The sequence below is a fragment of the Portunus trituberculatus genome, chromosome 46, assembly GCF_017591435.1.
Source record: "Portunus trituberculatus isolate SZX2019 chromosome 46, ASM1759143v1, whole genome shotgun sequence".
NCBI classification, from domain to species: domain Eukaryota; kingdom Metazoa; phylum Arthropoda; class Malacostraca; order Decapoda; family Portunidae; genus Portunus; species Portunus trituberculatus.
Genome location: NC_059300.1, coordinates 15,702,841 through 15,716,917, shown reverse-complemented (window position 1 = coordinate 15,716,917; position 14,077 = coordinate 15,702,841). Strand labels below are relative to the sequence as shown.

Sequence of the window (14,077 nt, the reverse complement as noted above, 5' to 3'; positions counted from 1 at the left end):
GGGAGAAAACTTAGACTGCTTATGCTGAGCTAAATCTAACGACTCCGCAGAGCCGCGGTGCCGCTTAGTTAGACCCTTGAAAGGCTTAGGAGATACAGGTGGCAAATGGACATCTACTACATGGGTAACTTTGTTCAAGTCCGTATTTTCTCGTCACTTCTAAGAGATGACTCAACCGAGTCATCAGCCAAAATGGCAAACCTGTTAGCCAGATAAACAGTACCACCCGCCCCAACAGAGCGAGAGGTAGCAGGAGGAGTTGTCTTCGGACCGGCAGACTCAGCCGAAGAGCGAGCGGCCAATGAAGCATAGGATGTCGCACCAGTACCATCCTTCTGGCGGTACAGGAGTTCACGGCGGGCGCTACCGAGGCTGATAAACTGACTATTGGCAAGCTGTAGAATGTCCTGCTCCAGGCGATACCTGGGGCATTGCCTGGAACGTACCTGGTGAGCATCACGACAATGAAAACAATAAGCTGCACCATTGCAATGCTCCTCTGAATGCGAGTCGAGTGCAGAGCAATTACCACATCGGGAAGCTTCCTTACACGAGCTTTTCCCGTGACCGTACCCATAGCATGAGAAGCACTGAAGAGGGCGAGAAACAAAGTGCCTCACCCTAAGGTTGATAGGACCGATATTAACACGGTCAGGAAGGGTGGACCCAAAAAGTGAGAAGGACCATGTTGGAGGAGTTCCTCATCTTAGTCACCTTTTGTACTGAGCTAGGGCACATTGCTAGTATTTCCTCTTCTGGGAATTCATAGAGGTCTTGGCTATAAACACAACCTTTGCTATAGTTAAAGGTGGGATGAGCCTTAACAGTCTCAAACATGCTGTCAGAAGGGCATGGGAGATGTTGCAACATCCTAGCTTGCGTAAGATCTTTTGCTCGCACAAGCACCCCCTTCCCATACTTTTTCAGATTCCCCTCAGGAATCGTGCCGATTTCTTTGGACAGGTACCGGGAGGCATGGATGAAATTCCACGCCCATTTCTATAGTACGCCACAAACCAACGTGGAGGTGGGATCTGGCGGACTGCTGGAACTGAATTCTCTAAATAGTTTTCAAAAACATTTGGGATGTAATCCATGTCACTGTCTGAAATATTACGTGACTGGAGAAATTCAGTTTTAAAGCCATGGCCGGCGAGGGCAGAGATGCTACATGTTCATAAGCTAAACGAGCTTCATCACATGACATAAACGTTACATAGCAGCGGTTAGAAGGAAAGTCCTTATCATAAACCAGTCGAATGCGAACAACCGTACCATACGCCTTGAGAAGTGAGTGCAAGGCATGATAGGAAAATGATGGATTAACATTTACCATTACAAGAGAATCATATGCAGCAGAAATGCATCCCTCAAAAGAACTTCCAGAACAGGAGACTGCTGTGGAGGCCCTTGTGGAGGGAATCCTCCTCCTTACTCAGACCTGAAGATGACGTCTCGTGGGCCAGGTCAGCCACCTCACGAGAACCTGAATGTTTTTGTGTTTTCCCATAAAAACAGCTACACAAAAAATTGGCTCCAGGGGCAAGGGAAACCACCTACTGGGACTACAATGGGAGGAAGCGCTGGCTGCCGTGGACGGGTACCTCGTCCCCATGCGGACCAGTCGTTTTAAAAAGGCCCCACATGATACGAATGTTTGTCCACGACAGAGCTGAGACCCCCCTCCCAAAGCATCCCAGCCTGGACACCCAACCATCCAGCACAGGACAGCCCCTATTGGGCGATCCCTCCAGCGGGTGGCTCCGCTGGTCCACTGGCAGCCTACGTAGGAACCATTTAGTCTGGCCCCTCACTGGCGACCGTACTAGCATGGGTAGCCCTCTCCCCCTCGAAAGGGCAGAGCAGGGGACTAAGCCCCCTCTAGCCTAGCTCGCCAGGTCACAGGGGCACGCAAGCCCCCCCACCACGACAAGGCGGTTCCCATCTGGGGGGGGGGGGCACAGTGAGAGCCATCAGTGAAATTGGGAGTATAGGTTGCAAAGCATTCCTCTTGTTTGGCCAGGTACAACTGTTCATCAAGGTGAGGCGGGTCTATGCCTTTATGAAAGTTGACTAGGTCCAGGAAGATTGATGCAGAAATGTCAACCCATGGTTGGGTGGAAGAGACTGGCAAAATAGAACTGGGGAGAGCAGGGAGTGGGAGTGAAGAGGTGTGGAGAAGAACTGCTTTCCCAAGCGACGTTGAACCGGGAGTTCCAAAAACTTATGTGAGTATTGGAGTGAGTGGGTGGATGTTTGTGCAGGTGGAGATTCTTTAGACTGCATTGCACATCTTCATGTGACAGGTATAGCTGAGTAGAAGGAGATCACTTTCTGCATGAAGAGAAGAGATAGGTGAAGAAACAAATGTCCCAAGGGCTATTCGAAGAGCCATATGCTCTTCAGTAACACTTTGCGGAAGGCAAACGGTTGAACCCTATATACATATTTTGTGGAGTTCTCTTTGTGTTGGCGTGAGGGACGCCAGCCTGCCATTTTGTTGCCAAGAGTGTATTTGGGTGTTATTTTGGTTATAATACCTAGCAATCATAATATTTGTGGTGACTTGCCTGCTATTGTGTGTACCAGCCAGAGGGGAGGGCAAGTGTGTGGTGTAATTATTTACTTATTATCTCTAATTATGGTGTTGTCTTTGTTTACTTATTTTGTGGTCTCATATAATAATTTTCACCTCTGAGCAGCTTAATTACTATATTTCTTGGTGTTAGTGAGGCATTACTTTTGTGTATGTGGTATTGAGCTGCAGATGTGTTGACGTCCAGTGGGTGACTTAATAGTTTCGGTATCCAGTAGTTAAGTTTACATTTATTCCTGATTTATTATATTTTTGTGGTTCTGTATTGTTGTGATTGCCATTATATTATTTTTTTGGATGTGATTAACTCTTAACTATCCATGGGCCTTAATTTAAATTTTAAGTGTTGTTAAGTTAACTTTGCTAATTTTTGTGTAATAAATTATGTTAAGGATTTAATTTCCTTTTCTTAATCTTTCCTTATTATTATTATTTTATTTATTTTTTTTTTTTTTAGTTCTCTTACACCCTTGAGTGGCCCTTGCGTTAAGAATTGTTGCAGTGAAGCCTGATCACTCTTCATTTCTTTATCTTAATATTTTGTTCTTTATTAAGAGTGATTTAACCTAATCAATGACAGATGCCCTCAGTCCTTGTGGGTACCCAGTCAGGCCACTCTGAGTCGTAACAGAATCGAATTGTTGTTTGTTAGTTATCCGTCCCTAAAAAGAAAGGGACGAAGTGGGCCCTAACGCTTTGGAGGCGGCCCACATAAAAGAATCGATGCGTTCGCCCATATATGTAGTACAAGAACGCCACTACTGAAAACGACAGTAACACTGCCAGACGAATCTCCCTCGTCACTCGCCGGAAAAAAAAAAAAAAACTATTGTACTCTAGTCGCAGGATCATGCCAAGCTGAGACAGCCTCATTCCACCGTAATGTAAAAATATTATTATGGGAATGGGATAATTGAAGGCAAGGCTCAAATAAAACATTACACATTTAATTTCTGCACAGTATATTTTCTGACGGCCCTCTGGTACACGCAGCAGAGGCTGGATGCTCATGTCCAAATGATTTTTGTAGCACAGGTCTGCGTCTACCTTGTTCAAAAACATCTTGTCACAGACGTCACAGGTAAATCTGTTAAGGGTAAAAAAAGTGTTGGTAATTCTTTATAAGAAGTCTGTCCCTCCCTTCCCCTTTATACCCCCACTCCCCCCAAAGAAGCTTTGGGGCCTGTGGGGAATCGGGGGTTTTGGTGAGGAAAATAAACGTAATATGGGCATCCAAAATCTCTACGGAACATTTTCATAACATTTCAAGTTTTCCCAACCTAACCTAAACAAGCATAACCTAATGTAACCTAACTGGAACCCCCCCCCCGGCTAGGGCATTAACCTAACCTAACCTAATGTCACCTAGCCCCCCCTGGACGCCCCACTAGGGCATTAACCTAACTTAACCTAACCTAACCTAATGTAACCTAATCGTGGGGGCTGCGCCTACCCTGGACCCCCCCCACACTAAGGCATTAACCTATCATAACCTAACCAGGGCCGCGTTCCGTTGGGGACCGTATGGCGTACAGTATGGCATACTTCCCCCGAATCGGGGGGGACCAGCATACGGCTCGCCTTGCGGGAGCGTGCGGGACCTTGCGCTCCTCGGAGGTGAATGCTTGGCGGTGTCTGGCAACTATTGTTTATCAACAAACCGCAGACGTCCGCCGCTTCACCACTATATTATCAGTGTGGGGGATGTAAATGCTATTTTGACAGCTTATGCGACGTCACAGAACATCAAAAACAATGTGGTAAGTCTGTTATCCCTTGTAGAATGCTGGAATAAGGCAATATGACGAAAATATTAGTATTTATAGCAATAAAAGACGGTGTTATATGTGTCGCATTTCTTCACACAGCCTCTGAGGCAGAAGAGACAGCCTCTACCGCCATGGTAGCTGCTGCAGAGGCCCCTCCAGCACCTGTGGCTGCAGGGACAGTTTCCCTTTGCATTCGAAAGTGTTCTATAAGTCTTTCCCGGAGTAAAGAGGCACTATCATCTCTGCATAGTCCTTGACCCTCACAGGACTTGGCGGCCTATCATCTCCCTCTTCTCCTTGCCTTGGCAACCTCTCTTCTCCCTCTTCCTCTTGCCTCAGCAATATTTCCTCCTCTCGTGCTAAGAGGAGCTCTGCAGCGTCCAACAGAGGGTCTTTTGCGAGCTCTTGAGCGAGGAGGAGGAGAGCAGCTTGGACGGCCATCTTTGTCAACAATACCCGTATGGCTTGCGCGTTCCCTTGCGTTCCGTTGGGGTTGCGGGGGCAGCGTGCTAACTTCCAACGGAACGCAGCCCAATACCATTCAGTGGAATCGATACCCTGCTGTCTGCGGCGGAATCGACGGAATCGATTCCGGAATCGTATCGTGCCCACCCCTATTCTACATATGTGAGTTTCGTGTTTGTACGTGACACGGACCTTATATAAAGATTAACCAAATTGTTTTATAATACGCGAGCGCCTATGGCGGTACTGAGACGATCAGGCAGCTAGACGTCCAAGCTTAGGTTCTAATCCTACCATGTGTCGCTTAATATATTGCTATTTAGAGACAAGAAATGGCAGTGATGTCATCAGGGTGAGAGAAGGGAAAGGTGAAGAAGTGAAGTTATTGGAGATGTTTTTGGCCAGATGCTAGAAGTCTCGAGGGGAGTCTGAGTTTGAAAGATTTTGACATTACATTTATGAAGGAGAGTTTGGCAAGTTGAAGAACAGACTTGGCATGATTCCGGGCAGAAATATAGAGTGCGTGAGATTGAGGAGATGGAAGGCGCAAGTCCCTTTTGTGGGTAACCTCTCGATCATGTATAGCACGAGAACAGGCTGTGTTAAACCAAGGTTTAGAAGGTTTAGGTTGAGAGAAAGAATGAAGAATGTCCACTACCACAAAAGTCACGTATTATTTATACAATAGTATCTCAACTCGTTTTTTTATGTTTTCTTCATTTTAAATTCTAAAGCGATTATCTTGATATCTCAGTATATTGATGAAGATCGATACAAGTCTTCCTAGGTGGCTAATCTGGTGTAAGTAAGGTTATGCTTACAATATATATATATATATATATATATATATATATATATATATATATATATATATATATATATATATAGAGAGAGAGAGAGAGAGAGAGAGAGAGAGAGAGAGAGAGAGAGAGAGAGAGAGAGCTAAGTGGAGTGAGTCGCAAGGAAAAGTTGTTACGAATCAGAATGACTGCGTTGACTTGTGCAGCTTATCTCAAGGTTACCAGAGAGAGAGAGAGAGAGAGAGAGAGAGAGAGAGAGAGAGAGAGATCTATAAAAGTTCATCGCTGTATTTTTCTGTCTGACAGATTTTTCTTATCCCTAAGGACGCAAGAGCTATCGGTCCCCCCAGCAGTGCCTGCAGAATTGATCCTGAGGTGGAGCGTGTCAGGAGGTGAGCATATCTATACTTGTACGTCTGACCTTGAGCAGCATTATTGGGGTCATAACAAAAAACAACAGCAGAGGCATTAGTAGTAGTAGTAGTAGTTGTTGTTGTTGTTGTAGCAGTAAAAGTAGCAGTAGTAGTAGTTGTTTTTTTTTTTTTTTACGGTAAGGCCTATAGCGCCTGTAGGCACACTTCAAGAGTGTATGGGAAGCGCTATTCAGCTTCCGCCCATTAGTGGCGCAGGCAATTTTATTTATAGTGGTACCCATATTAGGGCTCATATCACCCCCGAAGCTTGGGTGTAACCACCTAGAACCTGGGTATCATGGTGACATGTAGGTAACTTTAAACCACTCGACAAATGGCAAAGTGTTTAAGGCTGTACGTGGTGGGATTCGAACCTACGCGTGGACGTCTGCCCGATCCCACGCTCACCATATCCACTACGCCACCGCCTCCCTACTACTACTACTTTTTTTTCTTCTTCTTCTTCTTGTTCTTGTTCTTGTTCTTGTTCTTCTTCTACTATTACTACTACTTTAGGGAGGCGGTGGCATAGTGGATAAGGTGGTGAGCGTGGGATCGGGCAGACGTCTACGCGTAGGTTCGAATCCCACCACGTACAGCCCAGGGTTAAATAGGTACAGCCTTAAAACACTTTGCCATTTGTCGAGTGGTTTAAAGTTACCTACATATCACCATGATACCCAGGTTTTAGGTGGTTACACTCAAGATGAGCTTGGGCGGTGATATGGGCCCTAATATGGGTACCACTATAAATAAAATTGCCTGCGCCACTAATGGGCGGAAGCTGAACAGCGCTTCCCATACACTCTTCAAGTGTGCCTACAGGCGCTATAGGCCTTACCGTAAAAAAAAAAAAAAAAAAAAAAAAACAGTAAATGCAGCAATAGTAGTAGTAGTACTAGTAGTAGAAGTAGTAGTAATAGTAGTAGTAGTAGTAATACTAGTAGTAGTAGTAGTAATAGTAGTAGTAGTAGTAGTATAGTAGTAGCGGTAGTGATAGTAGTGATGGTGGTGGTGGTGATAATGGTGGTAGTGCTCATCAATGAATCCATACCCGAAAGAAATTACAAGGAAATGAGTTGAAACTACATCAATAGAAAATAAATTAGAGATGGACTAGTTCTTGTGAGTGAAGTTAATGAAGATGGAAATTCGACAGCGACATTAGACTTAACTTTTAATTAATGCCCTAACTAACGTCAGCTTCCAGCTAATGATAATGAAGGTTTAGTTTGTTTAGTTTGGTTTAGTTAGTTTAGTTTGCGTTCTGCTTTCTGATTACATTATTAAAAATTCCTCCTCCCACTCCCAGTTCCATCATGAGATTTATTAAAGAAATGTTTAGTGCCATTAAGATGCATAGGAGAGAGAGAGAGAGAGAGAGAGAGAGAGAGAGAGAGAGAGAGAGAGAGAGAGAGAGAGAGAGAGCGCATAAGCCTAAATAACACTTCCTATGACCTCCGGGGCTCACCAGGATGACGTTGAGAATATCCCAGTGTTCATCGTTCTGGCGTTCCTGTTCCTCCTCGCAAGCCCCTCCGCTTTCATTGCCAACATGATGTTCCGTACTAACTTTACTTTCTGTAGGGATTTGCATAGCATTATTCTATCTGAAGGGCAGCGCTCTCAGGCCGCTCTTCTACGTAATTCCTTTTCTCGTTTATCTATATGCGTGGATGCATACTTACTAAATTCTGGTGCTGCCGTGTTGGTGTTGTTCATGTGCTGCATTCACTAATATATAACCTATTTTCAATTTGTTGCGTGTTGAGCACGTTGATTTTTTTTTTTTCTTTTCTTAAATTAAGAATAAATTTCCGTATAATACAAACTACTTTGTAGGCTTAATTGACCGTAAGAATGTAAAGATTAAATAAGACATAATGAATACTACTGTATAACGGGTGAGACATGTATATCAAATAGTTGTACTGTTTATTGTAGTGGTTCCCAGCCTGTACGTGATACGCGTACATATACCACTAGTGGTAAGCAAAGGCCTTGCAGGCGGTAAATGAGCAGTTTCGGGATCATATGCGATTTTTTTTATTATATTAGATTAATTAATTTCACTGAAAAAATATTATTGCCTTACATAAGATAATATGGCATCGATCAGCTAGTGGAGAAGAAACAGCTAGATGCATCCCTCGCATTGAATTGAGTTCTGTTCCTTGTGTTTAGCTTATTTGTGTGTTCTACTTGTGAATAAATTGATATTTGCTGGAATTGAGTTTTTCTGGAACCAGGTGATACGAGTGGACTCGCTCAGGAAAAGTTTAGGAACCACTGGTATATTGTATTGCCAGATTATTTGCATACTGAAATTACTAAAAATAATTTTTATCAATTTGCATAATGTACTTAATTTGTTTTATGGAATTGATTTTAATGTGTGTTGCTGTTCACTTCTGTCCTTTATCTGTGATATTTCTTATACCTTATATATGGTTTTATGAATTACATGTGCTTTTTAGTGTCACACGAATTGATCCTATCTTTTATGGTTTCATCAATTCTTTTTTTTATAGATGATATTGTTCGTTATACTCCATATTAGTTAATTAATCTATTCATTATATTTTCTTAGATAATTCATTTTCTATGTATTATTATTTTTTCGTAACCTTTACATGTTATATAATATCATGTCTCACGCGTTTCATAGTTTGATCTTAGTCACTTACATCATAGGAGAACCTACGAGTATACTTACCTTAAAGACGTGTAGAATCAGAGATCGCCAGGCGCTACGGGTATACTCATGACCAGAGAGAGCATTGCTTTCGGTTCTTGTTATATACATCCTAAAACCCTGAATGGCATAAGTCCTTGCATTGTTCGTGTTTGGGATCGAGCACGTGCGCTATATCCAGCCTTCATCTGTGAACTTTCACTGGCCTCTTCTGGAGTAATTAATACTTACTGAATCTTCAACCTGTCACTATCCTTATGCTCCTTCAAAAGTTATCATTTGCAGTGACAAATTCTTTCATGTGCAAACATCTTGAAATTGCTATACAGTTATCACATATATAGCATTTCCATAACGGAAAAAGATAGACTGACATCATTGAATGTAATTACAGTATCAATAAAAGCAATAGGAATTCTTGTACTAACTCAAGAAATATGCAATTTATCGTAATGTAGATAAGCAAAATAGGCTCGGCCTTGGTGACCCTACGCACGTACACGGTCTTAAGTAAGCTAGTCATCGTGACGAGGTTTTCTTTCCCGAATACTGTTTTATATATACATAGCAGCTCAGCCTATTAATGATATTTAGTAGCCTATATTTTTCCTGTATTCAAGGACTACTCACTAAGAAGTAAAGATAACTCTATAGTAGCGGAACTCTTAAAAATTAAACCCAATTAAACACCTTCCCTGAACCCCACAAGCGTGATCTCACTGCCGGACGTACGATATTTTTTTCGGTGAAGTCCATTGAACGAATCACATACAGTATAACCAAAGAATCAATTGATCAAACGGTAAAACCAATTAGGCTATGCACTTACAGCACGAAACATATGCTGCACAAAAGGTGGATGGTTACTTTCTGTTACAGCACATAAAAGGATATAAAGCTGAAAGTATTCGACCCGCTGCCTTTATCATTAGCCTGTGTTCGTCCGCGGCGGAGGTACAGTACGTACTATTATAGCAGTGTTCCAAGGACACATCTCCAAGCACATAATTATATGTCACAACGAATGTAAGTTGATATACCACCAGAGCTTACTTTCTGGCCTACCTGCATGAAATATTCTACTTTACAGTATTATGAAATTCATGACTAAATTGACAGTAGGATTTCAGGGGTTGCCTCATGTAATCTCAAATCATCAAGAGCTGGCTTGGGTAGATTTTAGGGCTGGAATTCTCAATTTTTTTCCTAATTATTAGGAGCTCCCTGAGATACAAGAACATCTACCCGAATCTCCAGTAATCTGATATAGAACAGAATGCTAATTTCGTGACAAACACTAACTCAATATGCAGTGGCACAGTGAATTAGATAAACCATTTAAGTACCCCTGGATATCTTATAAAATGTATATTTAGTGAGAGGCACTAACTCAATATGCAAAGGATATTATTGGATCACCCATCTAAGTACCCCTGGAAATCTTTTGGGGGTTCGCGAACAGGTTGAGGACCCCTGTTTTAGGGTCTGTGTTATGCATATTGGTCAGCCATTTTTTTTTCTGTTACGCTATTATCTAGTGTGTGTGTGTGTGTGTGTGTGTGTGTGTGTGTGTGTGTGTGTGTGTGTGTGTGTGTAGAGAGAGAGAGAGAGAGAGAGAGAGAGAGAGAGAGAGAGAGAGAACAGATGCTAAACCCCATTTCTTAATACCTAGTGCTATATTGTCTCCATATCTCTTACATTACAAAAGTTAAAAATTATGTATATTTTACCTGCCTTTGTTATCTCCCCTCTTTCACATACACATCGGAAAATATACATATAATTCGAGTCCTTACAAACAAGTCAGTATGTCTTACAAGTATGTGAAGCTCTTTCCAGTGACAGTGGGGGCTTTATCCATGATTTTCTCAAACCATTCCCTCTTCCACACAAAGAGAAAGAAGGAACTTGGGTATTTTTTCATGATTCCTTGCCTATTATAAGTTTTTCCTAGCTAAAAATTTACAGCATCACGCTTACAATAAATGCATCATATCATCACATAGAATACAGTTTCATGCAAAAGCTGTCTTGTCCAAAAAGCAGTTCGTTTTGAAGAACGTAAATGAGTATTGAAAAACATAAAAACGACCATATAATATACTGTATTTTGTAATATGGTTCATAACAGAAAAGAAATTCATATCTCACTTTATGACATATAACTAAAATTGTTACCCATTGTAAACATAACACACGAGTGTAGTTTTAGCGAGGATAATATTATAAATTATAACATTATCCTCGCTACAACCACATTCTTGTATCTAAGGTAACAATTGACTTAAATTTCTAATAATTCTAGTTAGGTCATAAAATAAGATATGAATTTCTTTTTATTATAAATCATATTACAAAATATATTATATGATCATTTTTATGTTTTACAATATTCATTTACGTTCTGCCAAACAAATTGCTTTTTTGATACTCATTAATTTTCTCATTTAGCTAATTCATAGAAAAATTCATAGCTGTTGGTATTATTATTATTATTATTATTATTATTATTATTATTATTATTATTTTGTTGTTGTTGTTGTTATCATTATTGTTGTTGTTGTTGTTGTTGTTGTTGTTGTTATTATTATTATTATTGTTATTATCATTATTATTATTATTATTATTATTATTATTATTATTATAATAATAATAATAATAATAATAATAATAATAATAATAATTATTATTATTATTATTATTACTGTTATTATTATTATTATCATCATCATCAGCATCATCATCTTTATAGAGAGTCCAACAAAACAGAGAAGATGGGTTTTGACACGCTGAGCCTTGAGAATCCTGCCTTTGCTGCCTACCTCTTCTATTCCGCCGTGCTGTGTTTGAAGGTGATCCTCATGGGACCTCTGACTGGATATTATCGTATGACCCGCGGGGTAAGTATCAATGCCCACTTTTAAAGTGTATATTCTTGCTAGAACATTATTATTGTCTTTTTCTTAATTTGTCATTTACTTCTATATAATAATACTTACTTCTGTTTTTCCACTTTATTTATGACTTAAAAACAAATTATTTCAACAGGATAGTTTAAATACACCTCTCCAATTTTGGATAATCTTTTTTAACTTTTCCTTTCGAGAATGGCCAAGGAGTTTGAATACAGAGAAACGGCAAGCGCCTATGCTCCCACACAAAGTGAAGCCAGTGGACGGAGCTTACGATCAGCAGATAAACCTAAAACATTGGCCGCTCTCGTGTTCAGCAATGGGAATTTATTACTTACTTTTTCCATACTAAACGAAAAATAATAAGGAACTGATGGTTTCACTTACGTAAAGTACATTATAATTTCTTAAATAGGTTACGCAGACCTATTATTAATGGTATTGGTGTCAAATATCTACAGTAATGAAAGAAACATACCAGATATTTTTAGGAGAAATTATACTGAAAGGTTGCTTTTTAATGTTTGCTGCATGACAAGAAACAAACAATGAAGTAAAATTTCAGTGATTAGATGCATTTCAAAAGTAGCAATGATATAAAATTATACATCATTCTAAATAAATAGCTACTCTAATACCAAGTATTAAGAATATTTCAGTGTCACATATATGGTAGGTGGCGCCGAAACATGGACACGAGACGAAAAATAAGGAGCGGAACCCGGGCGTATCTATTTATTTTCAATGGGTGTCTGAAAATGTTTTGGGTGGAAGGGACAGCAGCAGACCAATAGCAAAATACGAACGTCGACTCCTCCCATTCAACCTCGATCGTTTCCACTTCAACGGATCCTTTTTCTTTTAAGTTTCTGTAGTCTTCGGCCAGTGACCCTTGTATATATATATATATATATATATATATATATATATATATATATATATATATATATATATATATATATATAAAGAAAATAGATAGATTTCCTTAACTTATTCTGTTTTTCTAGGCCTTCGCCAACCCCGAGGACGCCAGTAAGTTTGGGGCCAAGAGCACCAAGACGGACTCAGACGTGGAGCGCGTGAGGAGGTGAGCATGATAATTAGCTCTGATGTTGAATTACAATGAAAATAATTTAAATAAGATATATGTATAATAAGTAGTGAAAATAATATATATGTTTCAGATTTATATCGATTATGACGTATCTAACGAGAAAGTAGTAATTCTTTATGGATTTTTTCTTCAATTATGTCCACAGAGAGAGAGAGAGAGAGAGAGAGAGAGAGAGAGAGAGAGAGAGAGAGAGAGAGAGAGAGATTATGCTAGAAATATATTTAAAAGATCGGCAGAAACAAGTTCACAAAATTTATGGTGTTAAGTAAAGAGAATGAACTTGATAAGCAGCCAGAGCAGCCAGACTGTAAATGCAAATACATGAGGGAAATTAAATAGATGGGAATTGAAATGGACCACCAGACATTTTACAGATTTTTATATATACTTCCGAATATCTCAGAGCCCACCAGAACGACATTGAGAACATCCCATTCTTCCTTGTGCTGGCGTCCCTCTTCCTCTTCACCAATCCCAGCCCGTTCTTCGCAAAGGTGTTGTTCAGGATCTTCACGGGCGGCAGGATTCTTCATACTATCTTGTACCTGAGGGGCAGCTCTCTCAGGCCTCTCGCTTTCGTTATCCCTACACTGGTTTCTGTTTACATGGCTGTGTGCATTATCTACACCTTTCATTGATCGGGGAGTGTCGTGACTCAAGAGCGTGACAGGTGTTCAGTATGAAAGCTGAAAGTTAAATAATGATTGAATAGTTTTGTACTCTCAGACTAGATTTTGAAAGGAGCAGCTTAGAAGTAAAGAAATTAAATAAGTTTAGAATAGCGATCAATATTGCTTCTACGATGAGTTTTGCCAGCCATGGTTATTTATATTATGACTATTATCTCTTTACTCACTCACGTCTGTACACGTGATTTTGAATAAGTTATGGCCATTATCTCAAAGCACTCTGTTAACAAATGATGAACGATTGTTGTTAGATATTGCTAAACCATTTTAATAAAAACCCCGTCCTTTCTCGTTGTGCAAGACTGTTGTTACATTTCCTTATGGCTTCTGAAGAATTAAAAATATAATTCCTTCAACAAATTTCTATATACGTAAATATAAAGGCAAAACGGACCACCACCTAATATAACTCAAACACTATTATGAAATACCTGATGAAACCGCTAACGAAATCACATAGTCTTTACGTTCAGGAGTGACGTTAACAAAACTCTTAGAATCAATACTCAGGATAAAACAAGAAATATTAGGTTCAAGCATGAAAACTTACATATGATAAGAGAAGTGGAATGGAATTAATTCTCGAATGAGAGTGGCATTTAATTACATATATATATGTATATA

At 40.0% G+C, this 14,077-nt stretch overlaps 1 protein-coding gene across 1 annotated transcript; it reads left to right on the top strand.

The window, feature by feature from the left end:
• Nucleotides 1–2,099: 2,099 nt before the first annotated feature.
• Nucleotides 2,100–13,753, top strand: LOC123519727. The gene is made up of 6 exons (XM_045281232.1): nucleotides 2,100–2,254; nucleotides 4,098–4,356; nucleotides 5,955–6,022; nucleotides 11,491–11,638; nucleotides 12,658–12,737; nucleotides 13,168–13,753. Exons 1-6 carry the CDS (start codon nucleotides 2,100–2,102, stop codon nucleotides 13,400–13,402), a joined length of 945 nt encoding a protein of 314 aa, XP_045137167.1. The 3' UTR covers nucleotides 13,403–13,753.
• The last annotated feature ends 324 nt before the right edge of the window (nucleotides 13,754–14,077 follow it).

Coding starts and splice junctions, on each gene's coding strand:
- LOC123519727 (XM_045281232.1), top strand. CDS start 2,100: ATGTCAACCCATGGTTGGGTGGAAGAGACTGGCAAAATAGAACTGGGG. Junction 4,357..5,954: donor AGAACATCAAAAACAATGTG/GTAAGTCTGTTA, acceptor CTTATCCCTAAG/GACGCAAGAGCTATCGGTCC. Junction 12,738..13,167: donor GACGTGGAGCGCGTGAGGAG/GTGAGCATGATA, acceptor CGAATATCTCAG/AGCCCACCAGAACGACATTG.